The sequence below is a fragment of the Herpailurus yagouaroundi genome, unplaced genomic scaffold (genome assembly GCF_014898765.1).
Source record: "Herpailurus yagouaroundi ecotype Mexico unplaced genomic scaffold, PumYag 142, whole genome shotgun sequence".
Lineage (NCBI taxonomy): Eukaryota > Metazoa > Chordata > Mammalia > Carnivora > Felidae > Herpailurus > Herpailurus yagouaroundi.
Window position 1 is genome coordinate 18,970,209 of NW_024412397.1, and position 16,890 is coordinate 18,987,098.

The 16,890-nt window shown below is 42.6% G+C and overlaps 1 protein-coding gene across 8 annotated transcripts in view; it reads right to left on the reverse strand.

The window, feature by feature from the left end:
• WDR7 (WD repeat domain 7) overlaps positions 1–16,890 on the reverse strand; it is a 354,164-nt gene that overhangs the window by 98,368 nt on the left and 238,906 nt on the right. For all 8 annotated transcript variants that reach the window (XM_040478723.1, XM_040478724.1, XM_040478725.1 and 5 more), the window contains 2 exons: positions 11,241–11,427; positions 327–444 (listed from right to left, as the gene is read on the reverse strand). In XM_040478723.1, the coding sequence (XP_040334657.1) occupies positions 327–444; positions 11,241–11,427 (305 nt within the window). The remainder of the gene's footprint in view (positions 1–326; positions 445–11,240; positions 11,428–16,890) is intronic.

Sequence of the window (16,890 nt, forward strand, 5' to 3'; positions counted from 1 at the left end):
TATACTTGTAAAATATGAATGCCTATAGCATATTTTAATTAGAATCAGCCTGCGATATTTCAGATTGAAAAATTAATTTCAAATATTTGCAAGTGAGTTAACTTTGAGAACAGAAATGAATACAAAAGCGCAGGTAATGAATGCATTGCCGTGGTAATCACTGTGCAGGCACACAGGTTCCTATCTATTCATTTCAGCACGAGATTATTAGCTTGCGTTGTTCTAGAACAAACTGGAAAGATTATTCGTGGATATGGACCCTCAGCTCACAAGGTCTAATAATTCCTCTAAGTGAGAAGGTGGCGCACCCAGAGAGGCTCCCTCACCTCTTTGGCGATAGTTGTGATGAAGGCGGGTGGTCTGGCAGTGGCAATGAGTGAGAGGGCGTGCCTCGCAGAGCGGGCGGAGTCAGCAGCCGGGCTAAGAGGCAGCCCCATTGTGATGCTAAACAGGGATCAGAAAAAAAGGAAAAGAGAAAAGAAGCATTAGAAATATAGACTGAAAAGATTAGACACAGCTTATAATGTCAGTTCAAGGTCAATGGGAGCACTCAAACAGTTAGAATATAATGGACTTGCAACAATGAGCAGTGATTAGGAGTCAGGGTGTTCTGGCATCAAATACAAAATCGAATAATTAACCGTGAAGATTGAAAACAGTATGTGCATCTGTCCAAAGTGTTAAAAACGCCTTGTTAACAAATTATCAAGAACTAGTACTGAACGCACATCTCAAAGCTCAGGATAAGGCAAGAAAGAAGACTGAGCTGGGCATTTTCAGTTTTTTTGCTAAAAAAAAAAAAAAAAAAAGAAATGAAAGGTAATGATTTGTTTGTAAGGCCATATAAAAAGGCTTCATTTAAGGACATGTGTCAGAAAGGAAGCAAAATTCACTTCTGTCCATAGAATTCTCAAAAGAACTGAAAATCGTAAAATTATTTTTAGTTTTTATAATTATTTTTAGTTTGAAATAACCTCAGTACTGTTAATTTACCTCATGGTCAATACTTTTAGAACCAATCTACTAGTCAGCACGTTCTGCCAATGGTTATTTTGTATTGATGTAAAAATTATATTAATGGATACTTATTTTCTCTCTATAAAGATCATAGACATGGCATTGTCCAGGCTATATATAAGCATATATACATGATGAAATAAATCTTTCCAAGCTGTGAGACTATTCTCATAGGATAGTGATATTATATTCCTTTGCCAACCCTAAAACCTAAATATGACTTCTGTTGTAAGCTTCCTGTACATTTTACAGGGACTACTGTGAAAACTAGTTAAGAGTTTTTATTAAAATGTGGGATGTGATCCACACATCAGCTGTACACAAGGGGCATTTTGCTACTCAGTAAGAGACGCATCATAGTTTCTCCCTCTAGTTAAATAAATTCGACACTTAAATACCCATAAGAAATTATAGGAAGATTTTTCCTGCTCCAATTAAATAAGTATGCATGTTTCATGTGTAAACTGAATTGTGTTTACTAAAAATTCTTAAAAAGTTTACCAATATTTCTATGATTAGTCTAAGAATCATTATTTTAACTTTTAGATGAAAATAAGTATGCATTAGGCATTCTGATCACTGTTAACAGAAAGGTAAACTGATTATAAAGAATTCTGCTTATAATTTTTTTGTGACTGCTACATTGCTTAAATCTTTGACTGAACATCTAATGGTCTCCAGTCTTTTTTCCAAGCTGAGGGTAGATACAAAGCAGGATCTCAGAGAGGAGGGTGGACAGCATTCCTTTGATGTTTACCACTACAAAGAGATGTGAGCGGATGTACGCGCATGTGCAAGAAACAGGAAGCCCGCCAGGGCGAACATATCACCTCCAAAGACGATCCTGACATCCTAGGTACTCGGTAGGTGCTGGAAAGAGGCGCTTAACAGTAAAGCAGGGCGGGGTAGGTGGCCAGTTTCTTTTCTGGATTAAACTTTACTATTGAGAATTCCAGAAAAGAAATGTTCACCGCGTGAGCACTGTTGGCCTGGATTGCTTAATAATTTATTGTAACGTTTAGATCACATTTTAAGAAATTCAAAAGCTAATTACACCTTCTAGATTCTGTATGATGTTCCTTTCGCCAATACAAAAAGGTGTTGATATTATCAAAAGGCTGAAACCAACAAAACTGGTATGTTAACTAAATAATTCTGAGCAAACCTAACTCAAATTTCCTAAGATCAATAAAATCACAGAATGTCGGGAGCTGGAAAAGATCCCCAGGCAACAACCCCTGCCCGGCCGTCAGCCGTGGGGAAAGGATGTCTATCTCCTGGGCAGCCTGGCCCATGTCTGGAAGGCACGGCAGGGAGGAAGAACTGGAAGTGGAACGTGAGGTCTAGGTTTGAAATTGAACTTTCCTACACTATGTCCTCATGCATCTGCCCAGGAAGGGGGTGGTATCAGCATTTTGTGAAGGGGAAGTTGGGTCCAGAGCTCAGTGAGGAGCCAAGGTAGTAGTGTGATGTCTCTCAGGACAGGGACCTTTGGAGAAAACAAAGGGGGGAGGGGCTTGACCATACTGTGGTTAACTGGATTGATGAACTGGTCACATGACCAAACTCTGCGACTTTGGATGAACGGCTAGACTGCACCCCTGAGTGGGGTTTCCAGTGGTATGTGGTAACACGTGGGCTTCAGCTCTGTTCTTTTCAACGTCAATCACAATTTAAATGAAGATAACGCACAGTTATCAACTGGTGTGGACAGAAGGTTGTAATGGAAAGCAACTGTACTAAATGGAAGAAATGGGATTCAAACGGTCCTCAAAAAGATCAAATTGAGCTGAAGATAGAAGTCTTATGTGTGGTACAAATGACCCAACTTTACGGGAATGGGAAGACCAAGCTTACGGAGCCGCGGTGAGGGTTGCGAGTGAAGCACAGATACATATGTTAATGAGGGGGGCTGCCTAATGGGCTCCATCGTATCAAGGGAAACATGGTGATAGACAACATGTTGCCCCTGCTGAACTTCGTGGTTCTGGCTGCCTGTCTGCCATCCCTGTGGCGGTACCACCTCCTTAGTGGCTAAGGGATGGGATCTGCCTTCTGCAGGCCAAGTGTCGGAGGACCCTTCCGGAATACATACAGAAGAGTCCCGTCTACTCCCAGCTGTGTGCTGTTGTGACCTCCTGCAGTTGGAAACCAGAGTTCTACTCACACAAACAGGATCCTACCAGACTCACCACCCACTGCTCTTCCAGCCCTTCTCTGTGCCCTCTGCAGAGAAGTTTAGTGGGAAGCCAAGAAGAGGGGGAAGGAAGGGAGAAAGAGAAGGGGAGAATGGGAAGGAATGGCTATGCATGTGTGTGTTCACCTGAGGATGACCAGTGATGAGTGGATACTGTACCCCTAACCTTATGCTGTGCTCTTTGGCCACCCTGGACTGAGCAAGCACAAGGTATGTAGAATGGGCCTATCAGAGGACCCACTTCACAAGGCTGTTGAGAAGATTAAATGAGCAGGCGGATGGAAAAACCTCCAGCCAAGCCTCTCACCTATATCATACATGCAATAGATGTTTCTTCTGGCCCGAGATGACTCTCACAAGCAGAAACAAAGTGAAAAGAAAATGAGATGAACTAACAGCAGGTCACTGGTTTCAAGTTAAAGGCCTAGTCCCGTATCACCCTTAACCCATCTCAGCAAATGACCTTGTGAATTTGGGGAAATTGGCAAACTTCTTGTGGTAGGAAAAGTGGTCAAGTTCGGGGTCTGGAAGAGAAGCTGTAGGGTAATAGGTAAGGAAGCTAACCAAAGACCCATACGACTACTGCCTGTGATTTCAGCAGAAGCGGGGACACCCCACAATGTGCACAGGTGTCGATGTGTGCATTTGAGCGATTCCCACCATCAGTGTCTGACGGCCTACGTGCAGGACGTCACAATGTGGACACATCTGTTGTTCTGAGGTCAAGGTTCTGCACAGGTTCTGAGGTCAAGGTTCTGTTGTTCTGAGGTCAAGGTTCTGCACAGGTTCAGCATAGCCACAGTGCACAGGATGGAAGGTTTCACGTGTGAGAACAGAGAGGAGTGGCCAAGGCATAGGGGAAGAAGACAAACCTTTTCTCTCCTCTGTAGTCCACTTAATGCCCCACTGCCAGAGTAATCTTCCAAAAGCACTAACTTTATTTCATGGTTAACCTGCTTAAAAACCTCACTGGGTCCCAGTGCTTCTAAGAAAAATCTTAAACTCCTTGGCTTGAGGTCCTGAGTCCTCCATAATCTAGTTTCACTAACTCATAACTCAGTCTTTTCAACACCCATGCTCCCGAGGCCAGGATAATTTCAAAGTCCGTCCCTAGAATTCCATTTCTTTTCTGACTATAGCATGTGGCTTATGCTTCTCCACTACCCTCTCCCCATTGGCACACTCTCCTCCCTCTCTTCTGTTCAATTCTTGCTCAAGCCTGCGTGCTGGTCTGCAATTGCTAGAGCATTCAATTACAATCTAGTGAAACAAAAACAACCAACAACAAAACCCATTTATTCTAGGCTCTTAGCACTGAATCTGATTCTGCCAGGCATTATGAATTACTTTTGTATTGTAAACTCTGTGCAGATAGGTACCATGCCTTCTAATCCTGTGTATCCCCCCAAAGTGCCTAGTGCAGCCCTTGGACATCGTGGTAGCTCAATAGTTACGTGCTAAATGAAGTTACCTGGAAAATCCGGCAGGAAAAAAAAATCACTTAAGCCAGTTATTTGGCTGAACTGACCAGGCAATGAAGTCAAAGTAATTGATCTGGTAGTCCCAACAGACGAAGTCCAATTCTACATGTAGTTATCTTCAAAGTCAAAGGTGCACTGTGTATGTGATATATTTTAATGGGGGATTCTAACTGAATGAAGAAGGATCATACTCTCAGAGGTCTGAAATTAAAGGGGTGTCTGCCTTATTCTGGGATCTGTATGTGAACACAGAACTCACTCTTTTCATCTGATCCTGCTTATCTGGCTGTTATGCAGATCATTTGTTATTTAGGTTTATAAGATGGGTCTTTAGTTTAAAAAATATGAGATGACATACTCTCTATTTTACTCAGCACTTTGGTGTACACATCCCATATGAAATACCAGAGATGATAGATACTGTAAATAAAAATCATGAATAGAAAAATAGTTCACTCAGGCTGAGCTCATTCCTTACATGACTGCTCATTAATCCTGTTCTAACCCTTACTCCATTGTGGTAAAAGCATTTTAAAAGTTACATGTAAGACCGCTATAGTTAAATGTCACCATCTACAATTGTCAGACTTCCCCATCTGTCAAATTAAGGAATACTCTATGAGAATATTCAGGGGGGAAAAAACCACTTAGACTTTCAGAGAACAACCCACAAATCATGGTCAACAGTATTATGGACTAAATGTTTGTGTCCCCTGAAAATTCACCCCAATGTGATGGTCCCTGGAGATGGAGCCTCTGGGAGATAATTAGGGTCAGATGAGGACATGTGGGGGCGGCCCTCACGGTGAGATCTGTGCCCACTGGAGAGACACCAGAAAGCTTGCTCTCACTCTCTCCCCGAGTGGTAGGCACACAGCGACATGGCAGCCAGCCGCCTACCAGCCCAGGGAAGAGGCCTCAGAAAGAGACCTGCCTTGTCAGCACCTTGTTCCTGGACTTCCCAGCTCCGAGAACTACGAGAAATAAATTTCAATACCAGTCTGTGGTATGAGTTATGGAAGTCCAAGCTGACCAAGTCAAAGAGTAACAGGGCACTGAAAACAAGGCTCATGGAGAACAAAGACTGAAATTATTTGGAATATGCATACTTACAGAACAACTGAGAATTCCATCTTACCCCTTCTGGGTAAAACAGATGTACTAATAAATGTCTTCAATGTAATCAAGAATCGTTAATTCTTGTCATGTTAAACCTTAATTTGATAACTCAAAGGTGGCATCAGCTTCTTAAACGCAAATGTGGCGAATGCCCCAACAAGTGCCTGTCTTTTAGACCTATTTCCCATATGTTGTACACATTTACAACTAGGAGTCGTAATGTAAAATCTGTGCTAACAAGATTTAGTCAAATGGTTCCCTCAGATTATAAACTTTCTATTAAAAATAGATGTCATATGAATACGAAAAATAATTTAAAATTTTTTTACATTTATTTATTTTTGAGAGAGAGAGGGACAGAGCACAAGTCGGGGGGTTGCAGACAGAGAAAGAGACACGAAATCCAAAGCAGGCTCCAGGCTCTGAGCTGTCCGCACAGAGCCTGACGCGGGGCTCGAACTCACAAACTGCGAGATCGTGAACTAGTGAGAGTCTGAATTTGGTGCCCAACCGACTGAGCCACCCGGGCGCCCCAGGAAAAATAATTTAAATGTAAAACCCTCAAGCGCCTTACTGTTTGTATGATGTGTTCTTTTTTCTACTCCCTGCCGCTCAAATTTTTAAAAGTGTGGTTGAAACTTGAGTTAAAATGCCAATTCCCTTCTCTCCAATTCTACTTTATGTGGTTCAAAAAGAGTATTTTTAACGTATGGGGCTTTCAGAGCATGCGTGGCTTCCAGTGACTATACGTTTCTCTTTGAAAGTTTGGTGAACTGAATATCCCAGAAGAGCAGTGGGTTTTGGCAACTCATTAACATCCCTCAGTGGTGGCAGTAACACATGAGGGACCGCCCACCTTTGGCAGTGGGGGCCAAAACGGCTCCGCCCTTCTCTGTCAGAGTAAAGGCCCCGCAACATGAACTAGGAAGACAAAACCATAAACAGACCACAACGCGTAGAGAACGGAGTCTAGTTTTCCAGAAGCACAACAGTTTTTCCATACATTTATAAAGTCAGATTTTCAACTGTTTCTAACACTGTATCCTTATTTACATAACCATGCTGATCTAAAAAATGATGGATTTATAAAAAACATAATACTACATGTTTCTATTTTTCTCACCATTTGTTGAGATGGCTCTACCTATGATCTCAATGCAATGCAGCCTGCGTTTTCTATTCAACGGTCCATCATGAATGAGCAGCCCATAAGCATTAATTTAAAAACTTCCTCAGAGAGTCTACCTGTAGATCATCTGTCACATAAAGGGTGGCATAACCACACGGGTATGGGAACAGCAAAATGGGAGTCGGGAGGCTCGAGTGACAGTCTCTACTCCTCCAGTACTGCTGAGATCTCAGGCAAGTTGTATTAGCTCTCCCAACTTTGTTTTTATTGAATAGCATCTTGAGAGCACCGGATTGAATGCTGAAGAGTTTCATCTCTAAAATTCTATGACTTAATTAAGTGTCTATTGAATGCAAATCATGTGACAGGTGCTATGAATAAACATGAATACATGCATAATACATGGCCCAGGCACTCAAGGAGCTTCCTGATATTTAAATAGGCTGTTTTTCCAGAAGGTACAAAATTCGTGATGGAAATGATTTCCCTCAGTGTGTCTTTAAAATCTGAAAGTACGCTGAAAACTCTGACTTGACCACTTTCACGTCCTCTGAACAGGCTATCTTATTACTCCGCAGGCGTGAGGTGGAGAGCGGCGGGAGCAGACCTGGGTCAGGGAGACCTAGGTCTGAAACTCACCTTTTTCACTGACCGGTGTTTCTGTGGACAAGAGACAGAACCTCTCTCGGATTTGCTTTGTGATCTTCTATTATCATTTTTATCATCATTTTATAAAGGAAAAGGTAAAACCCATCCTCTTTTTAGCCCGGAATTCTATTCCCCAGAGATAACTGGGAAGAGGCTTATGTTCAAGTTTTACTTGGGCACACCCCACAGTTGAGGTTCTGCAAGGAATTAATGAATACAATGTAAAACAGCATGTCTAGTCACTTGCCCTTCGTTTTAAGGAGCGCTTTGGCATCTGCTGGGCATGCCTGTACTTCCCATCTGTCTTTTGCAGGTCCTTGCTCTTCTGCCCCTCCTCACAATTATCCCGATGAAAGATGCAAAGAAAACTCTTCCCAGCATCCTTTCTGAGCACCCAGCCGTGACTCCCCCCCCCCCCCCCCCCCAACGCTCTGGGCGTCCATACCTTTCACACTGCTTCTCACTTCCCATCGTGATTACCTCCAGGCACATCTTACCCTTCCTTCGGACAGCAAGTGCCTTGGAGACCGGATCTTTGTATGATGCAACTTTGTAAGTATACAATACCCCATACTGTCCCTTCCGAATATCAACTACTCAGTAAAAGCTTGCTTACTTAACACAGTTTAAGGTTTGGTGAAATATTTGAAAATATTAGAAAACAACTGGTTTTATTTTTATTTCAAAGATGGAAAATTCTCAGTTCTATCTCTAAAAGAAAGGCATTTGAATTTTGGAAAAATGCCCTATCAATTGGGCCACCCATAGTCTTGCAGGAGACCTCTCAGAAATCATCTCTGACAGAGGATGTCAGTATGTGGGAGAGAGAGGAAGAAAGAAACTCTGCTATCATCTGTGTTCTCCAGAACTAGGCGGCAGCCTGGACTAGCCACCCTCCTCAGTCTCCTCCCTCACAAACTCACAAGAATGGCAATCAAGAGGGAAGCGTTGTGTATTTTTTTTTCTTTTTCAATTAACGTGAACTGGAATTTTAAAAAAGCACAAGCCTAACATAAAAGCTTCCTCATAAAGCATGTGTAACATCGCAGTCAGAAGCAAGGTAGCTGAGCACCGTTAGCATGTACACAGCAAATCAGGCACAAAAGGGTGGCCCAGGAGGCCGGCATCATGCGGGTCCCCCCTGTACATGTCCCTGCTCCATTCTGCCCCGTCTCGGTCCTTCCGCAGCCTGTACCAAGTATTCATGGATGGAACAGGCCATTTTCAATCTAAATCTTGTTATAGATTAATAAGCAAACATTTTCTTGCTTATTATGCAATTTATCATGATGAAAATTACATTGGACTCCTCAAGGCTACATGCTGATACATTCATTTATTCAGAGCTGTGTATAGAGAGTTATACTAATCTTCATGACAGAAAAGGATGTAATAGCAAGATTTAAATTACGTACTGAAGCGCTAAAGTATTTGTGTCTGTGGACATACTACATGTACATAAAACACAGCACATCTTTATGTTTGCTGATAGAAGCTTTGTGTACACGGATTTAAAAACAAAACAAAGCAAATTTTAAATACTATGCCTAAAATAAAGCCCATTACTTCTCCCAGGCAACAAAACAAGACTGCACACTGTTGACATTGTGTTTAGATCAGCCTTGAAAATAGGCTATAAAATTAGGTCAAAACAAAATTCTAGACTCCTTGGAGGGTGTACAGGGCACCTGCAGCCAAGGGGGACAGCGAAGGGTTGGAAATATGTTCTGGGCTTTGCACAAAGGCCAGCTGCCTCTTACTATTGCTTCCAACTCACAGGCTCACTTTCTTCCTAATTCTTAAAGTCAATCAAGAACTGCAGGCCTCCTGTATCCAAAACCTATGCTGGCTGCCATTATGTCAATTATTCATTCTAGAAATGAGCTGCTCTTGGTCTGCGGAACATTGAAACAATGACAATGGATGGCGTCACCACTGACACTACCACCTGTTGGGAACATCCATTCAACCTTTTAACATGTGCTAAGTACTCTTTTAAGCACTCTGCAAATACAAACACATTTAATATCAACCTTATGAGGCAGGTGCTTACCTAGCCCCAACTTGTAGACGGAACCGAGGTTAAGAGGTGAAGTGACCTACTGAAGAGCATACAGCTAGGGAGACACAGAGGTGATGTTTAGAAGTGTGGTTGTATGACAGGAAGTTGCGGGGGCGGGGGGGCAGTTGCCTAAACTAGAATAAATGCCTTCTCCTACCAACCCATCTTGGGACTCGGGGCCAGGAATACCCAATCTGCTGGCAAAGCCACAGTCCAGCCTCTACTAGCTTCTTCGGTCTCCACTTCCCGAGCCTAGTGCAGCCCGCAGAAAGACTACAGGCCCAAAGCCATGCTGGGTCATAAGGAAACCGTGGGCTATGAGAAAGACAACCATGGTGAAAAGGGCAGAGATTTCTAGTTTTTTCCAAGGGTAACAAAGATAAGAATGAAATGCTCATTGAGAAAAATCAAAGAGGCAATAACATTTGCATTTAGAGAGGCACCTGGGCCAGTTCAAGGATTCCTAACTAGGAATTCCCACCAGCTAAGATGGCTATACTAAAAAGAAACAAAAACAAAAACCTTCCTCTGGGGAATTAGTCAAGATAAACCTCTATCACCACCCCCAAACCCCTTCCCATCATTCTCGGCCACTTGGTTACCAACGGTTTCCTACTGATTTGATTTTAGTGGCTCCCTCAACTCATCCGCCTTTCCCGGGACCCTCATCTCTGCAACCTCCTATGGCCAGTCATATCCTGTGTGCAAGGGAAGCCTTAAAAAGTGTGATTTTAAAAATCACTATGAGGGGCACCTGGGTGGTTCAGTCAGTTAAGTGTCCGACTCTTGATTTTGGCTCAGCTCATGATCTCACAGTTGGGCTCTGTGCTGACAGCAGGGAGCCTGCTTGGGATCCTCTCTTTCTCCCTCTCTCTGCCTCTTCCCCACTCGCATGTGCTCTCTCTCTCTCTCTCTCTCTCTCAATAAATAAATACACTTTATTTTTTAAAAAAAATTTTAATATTTATTTTTGAGAGAGAGAGAGAGAAAGAAAAAGAGAGTGCACATGCACACGAGTGGGCAAGGGGTAGAGAGAGAGGGAGAAAGAATCCGAAGCAGGCCCCAGGCTCTGAGCTGTCAGCACAGAACCCGATGCAGGGCCTGAACCCACGAACCACAAGATCACGACTTGAACCTGCTGAGCCACCCAGGTGCCCATAAATAAATTTTATTTTAAAAATCACTGTGAGTATGAAGGGTAACTCCCCAAACTATGTCCACGTATTCTATTATAAGTAAAACATTTCTGAGCAAGTATAAATATAATTTTCCTTCTAAGTGACATGTTTACACTACTACTAAATAATAATATGTAGTGTTATATATAAAAGGCCCAATAAGCATAATTGAAAAACTATGTCATAGATCAATCAATGCTAAATCCCAATTGTGCCCAAATTATAGAAATATATTTCCCTTTCATGGTCTATAACCAAAATTTCATATACAGAGATGTTTGTCTATTGTTTTAAAAATGCACACTCTATCAAGGGCCATCAATGACCTCCAACAGAAATAAACAAACGAAACACCAACCAACAAAACACAAACAAAACCCGTCCGTATTAACTGGGATTGAGCACGTACTTGGCCAGCTGTTTCTCGGCATCAGCACAAAGTTCGAGAAGCCCCATGAGGACTGCAGACACGTCCATGTAAGGCTCCCAGACTGTGAAGCCACGGCCAATCAGATCAATGGCTGTTCTTCGGATCGTGCTGTGGGGGGGCAGTTTGGGGCTCGGGGGCTGCAACAGTAGAAATGTCAGCGCCTTACCTGAAATTACAAAATAAAAGACAGAGCAATAGAGAAATTTTACTTTGGTGATGTTTTCTTTGAAGCGTATTTTCAAAATGTAAACCATGTTGGATTTCTCTTTTTTTTTTTTTTTTTAACTGAAAAGGGGTTTTGAACATTAAGAATATTAAAAGACCCCAAGTTTACAGTTTCTTCAGCCACATACTTTATTTTTATCTTTTATCTTTTTAACCTTTATTTACTTTTGAGACAGAGAGAGAGAGCATGAACAGTGGAGGGTCAGAGAAAGAGGGAGACACAGAATCTGAAACAGGCTCCAGGCTCTGAGCTGTCAGCACAGAGCCCGACACGGGGCTCGAACCCACGGACCGCGAGATCATGACCTGAGCCGAAGTCGGACGCTTAACCGACTGAGCCACCCAGGCGCCCCCAGCCACATACTTTATTTTTTTATTTTATTTTATTTTTATTTTTTATTTATTTACTTTTTCAATATATGAAATTTATTGTCAAATTGGTTTCCATACAACACCCAGTGCTCATCCCAAAAGGTGCCCTCCTCAATACCCAACACCCACCCTCCCCTCCCTCCCACCCCCCATCAACCCTCAGTTTGTTCTCAGTTTTTAACAGTCTCTTATGCTTTGGCTCTCTATCACTCTAACCTTTTTTTTTTTTCTTCCCCTCCCCCATGGGTTTCTGTTAAGTTTCTCAAGATCCACATAAGAGTGAAACCATAGCATCACACTCTCCAGTTCCATCCACGTTGCTACAAAAGGCCATATTTCATTCTTTCTCATTGCCACGTAGTATTCCATTGTGTATATAAACCACAATTTCTTTATCCATTCATCAGTTGATGGACATTTAGGCTCTTTCCACAATTTGGCTATTGTTGAGAGTGCTGCTCTAAACATTGGGGTACAAGCGCCCCTATGCATCAGCACTCCTGTATCCCTTGGGTAAATTCCTAGCAGTGCGGTTGCTGGGTCATAGGGTAGGTCTATTTTTAATTTTCTGAGGAACCTCCACACTGCTTTCCAGAGCGCCCAGCCACATACTTTAAACAAATAAGCTAGGCTACAGTATTTCATACCATGTTCTAAAGGGCTTTGGTTACATAATAATTATGTATGAATAAGTATATATCATTTCGAAACATATCAGGCACCCTAACTTCCTAACAAGGTTTTTCCCTACCCAGCACTGCACAAATTGGAGATGGCTTCAAATGATGTTATGCGGTACTCATCGCTCTTCTGCACCTAAGAGTTCACATGTCAACTGCTTCTGTCATTCGCACTTCTCATCACAGGTGATGCTTACCAGCAGGGATGAGGGCTGGAGAAGGGAGAGAGGTAGTTGTAAAAAGTCTCCCCCACAAGCATCTATGTTTCTCCACATTCTACTCTACTGGTCCAGTACAGTGAGGCCAGGTATGTGGTGAATTCTTCACGCGAGTTTGGTAAACAAGTTAAAAGTTCAATATTACTTTGAAATCTGATGAAATGATCTAGATTTTAATTGACATGTACTTTTTTATGTTGAAGAAAACGCTAACGATTTGTATACATACGCCTAAGGGCCATTAAGCTTGCAACCCGGGTGGCGAAGAGCAAGCTGCAATTCAGAAGAGGTTGTCTGTTTCTTGAGGGGAAGGACAGAACAGTTTACAAGTCATAGCACCGCAGAGCCGACGGGTTAAGGGGTACACACGCTTCAGATTTCAGACAGGGGAGTCACCAGAGTTTCATGTCTTACTAAGGGCTGAGGACAGTACTCATGAGCTTCATCTTCCTAGTCTGTAAACTGGGGGTAAGAATAGCTATCCTTCACGAAGAGCCCGGGTGTTAAATGAATGAAGGCGTGCAAGGTGTCCTGCCTGGCACCCAGCACCCGGGGGCACTCCACAAACGGCAGTCAGGGCTCATCACAAATAGCACGTTGAGCTTGTCTGTTCTCAAAATTAACAGCATGGCATATAAACTTTGATGCATTCAACAAATAAAAACATTTACTCATGTTCATGCTCTAGCCAATTGGTTTTTTTTAAGTTTATTTATTTTGAAAGAGAGAGAGAGAGACAGAGAGACAGAGAGAGACAGAGAGAGACAGAGAAGAGTGGGGGGCAGGCAGAGAGGGCGAGAGAGAATTGTAAGCAGGCTCCATGCTGTCAGCACAGAGCTCGATGTGGGGCTTGATCTCATAGACCGTGAGATCATGACCTGAGTCGGAACCAAGCGTCAGATGCTTAACTGACTAAGCTACCCAGGTGCCCCTGTTCTAGCCAATTGTTCAGGGAGAATGGATTGCGACGGAGATGAGATGAAGTGAACGAAGCTGTAAAGCCCAGATAAGAGTCTGAGAATGCACTTTGTTATTGCTGGCTCAAAATATCTTCTGCCACAGAACCCTTTCAGAATCTGTTGAAAACCATCAGTCTTTTCCCCAGAAAACTACATACAATGCATATACACAGCCACCAAATTCTGCAGAAGAATTTCAAGGAGACCATGGGCCTTGGGTTAACAACTCCTGCCATAAACTGAAAAGGTACTTATATATGGAGAGCCTCCTGGAGGAAACATCCTGAAATGCATGACTTCATTTATACATGTATTTGCAAATATTACTCTCACATTTAGCCATGTAGATGCCATATGTAAAGCTTCAAGTTTTGTGGATGATTAAAATATAAACTCCTTAAAAAAAAGGTGGCCCACTGGTCTCTATTTTCTCCTAGCACTTATGCATCCCTTGCCACATGGTATTTTTTACAATATAAGCCATGTCCCTTTTCTGCATCAAGTTTGTTGCTCCTTGAGGGTAAGAACTATGTTTCACGTTAACTTTGTATCTCCCAAACCACCAAGCACAGTACTTTGCACACATTATGAACCTAAAGTGTAAATATATCTGCCTTTACTGCATGTCCCTTTCTAATGCAGCTCCCGGCCCCAGTCTGTCAGAGTATTTCAAAGTGTTAAGAAATCCACCACTTTTCTGTTATTCTTTACTTCTAGGAAGTTGTGAGAGCTGCAGAGAACCCCCCACTGCTGTTCTCTGCAGACATCCTGAAGCACACGCAGCCACGGCTTCCCCATAAGGGACAGGGCTCCCTGAAGGTGTATCCTTGGTGAGCAATGTTGTGAAGGGGAAGGAAGGTTTCTTAAGTACAATGTTTTATAGCATTTCAATCATCATCTTCTTAACGGCACTCCACTATCTCTGTATTCATTACAGGCAGGAGCATTCTTGCAATACTAGGGACGTTGCTGATTTCTTGCAGCCTGTGTATGGGAACTCTGGAGACAGCTGCCTCGCCACTCTGACAATTTTATCCTGAGAGCAAAGTAAACCGTTAAGTGGCCAATTTCTTGATATTTTCCATCATTTTTCTGGCAAAGTAGGAAGGACAGCATAAAGGATGTGATCACTTACCTTCCAACGAAACGACAGAAAAGGGAGAATCAGTAAGCGTACTTCCAAACATCCCTGGCCTTGGCAATGGCCCCCCAGGGTATTTGCTTCCCCTGCAAAGTGTGATCTACCTTCACAGTGAGGATGCCCAGGTCAGCAGGAAAGGCAGGTTCCCTACAGCTCTGTCACCCCTTCCTGTAAATCACTTTCCATTTCATTCAGTGATCTTGTCAGTAAAATTCTCATACAGCATCTCTTCTTTCGTTCAAATCACCATCTCTGGGTAACACAAAGCCAAGATCCCCACAGGTCTGGCAGGCCATGTGTGCACCAGGAGAAGGAGAGAGGAAAGTGGCCTATTTAACACACACATTTTAAATCTAGTAAATACAGGGGCACCTGGGTGGCTCAGTCAGTTAAGTGTCCGACTTGTGCTCAGGTCATGATCTCGAGGTTTGTGAGTTGGAGCCCCGCGTCGGGCTCTGTGCTGACAGCTCGGAGCCTGGAGCCTGTTTCGGATTTTCTGTCTCCCTCTCTCTCTGCCCCTCCCCGCTCACACTCTGTCTCTGTCTCTCTCTCTCCCCCCCCTCTCAAAAATAAATAAACATTAAAAAAAATTTAAATCTATTAACTGGAGTATGATTATTTTGGTCTGTTTTGGAATTATAAAGGCAGAAAAAGTTAAAATTCCACATCTGTCTTGACAACTTATTCCAAGCAAAACCTGTAAATAAGATGAAGACGGTTTTCAAGTTAAACCTTCTGATTTCTAGCCTTGTTGATTAATAAGATGCTTATGACTTTAATGCTACCAGGAATAATGACACTGATGTTCTGAAGGAATAATCGCGGATGCCTAAGCCTTCAAATTTCCTAATCGTATATTCTTTCTGATATTAAGGAACGAGCCTTCAAAAAATGATTGTTACGATAACAAAAAGGGATAGATAAATTTATTCCTTTTCCAACTCATATTGCATTCTGTAATTGACGGTTTATCTGATCTATGATTCCATAAGAGAGCCACTCTGCAACATGGACCAAGGTGATAAAAAGCTAAAATTAAGACACTGATAGTATCTTCCTTTTTGACAGAAAAAGTCTCATGACATTATGAATTTTCACTTTTATCTCTCAGAATTTTCCTTAAACCTGTGGTACCCAATAACGGATGTATTTTAATCTGTATGAGATGCAATCTAATTTTGCACAAAAATACGTATGTATCTTATGTAGATGTTCCACTGTTCCATAGTGCCTCACTGAGTAAGCAAGGTGGAGAATGAAGCTGTTATCTGCCATCGTGACTGATTCCCTCATAAAAGGCACTCTAGTGGCAGTATTAAAAAGTTCAACAAACTAGGGGCACCTGGGTGGCGCAGTCGGTTAAGCGTCCGACTTCAGCCAGGTCACGATCTCGCGGTCCGTGAGTTCGAGCCCCGCGTCGGGCTCTGGGCTGATGGCTCAGAGCCTGGAGCCTGTTTCCGATTCTGTGTCTCCCTCTCTCTCTGCCCCTCCCCCGTTCATGCTCTGTCTCTCTCTGTCCCAAAAATAAAAATAAACGTTGAAAAAAAAAAAAAAGTTCAACAAACTAGACTGATACTCATTCAAGGCTTTCTGTAATTTGGTCCCAGCCTCTCCATCCAAAGATTCAGTTATGTGATAACTTATAGGGTCACTATAAACACTGGGGAAACAAAAGGAAATAAGACTGAGTTCTTTTCCTCAAGGAAGTTCATTCCAGTTCAGGAGACAGGTGAGCAAACAGGTAATTTGAATATATTCTGAATAGTGTTAGAAGACTTATAAGGACAAGGTGTCAAAACAGAACTTAGGGCCGGTTAAGCGTCTGACTCTGGCTCAGGTCGTGATCTCACAGTTCGTGAGTTCGAGCCCTACATCAGGCTCTCAGCTGTCAGTGTGGAGCCCACTTCAGATCCTCTGTCCCCTCTCTTTGCCCCTCCCCAACTTGGGCCTTCTCTCTCTCTCTCAAAAATAAACAAACATTAAAAAGAAAGAAAGAAAGAAAGAAAGAAAGAAAGAAAGAAAGAAAGAAAGAAA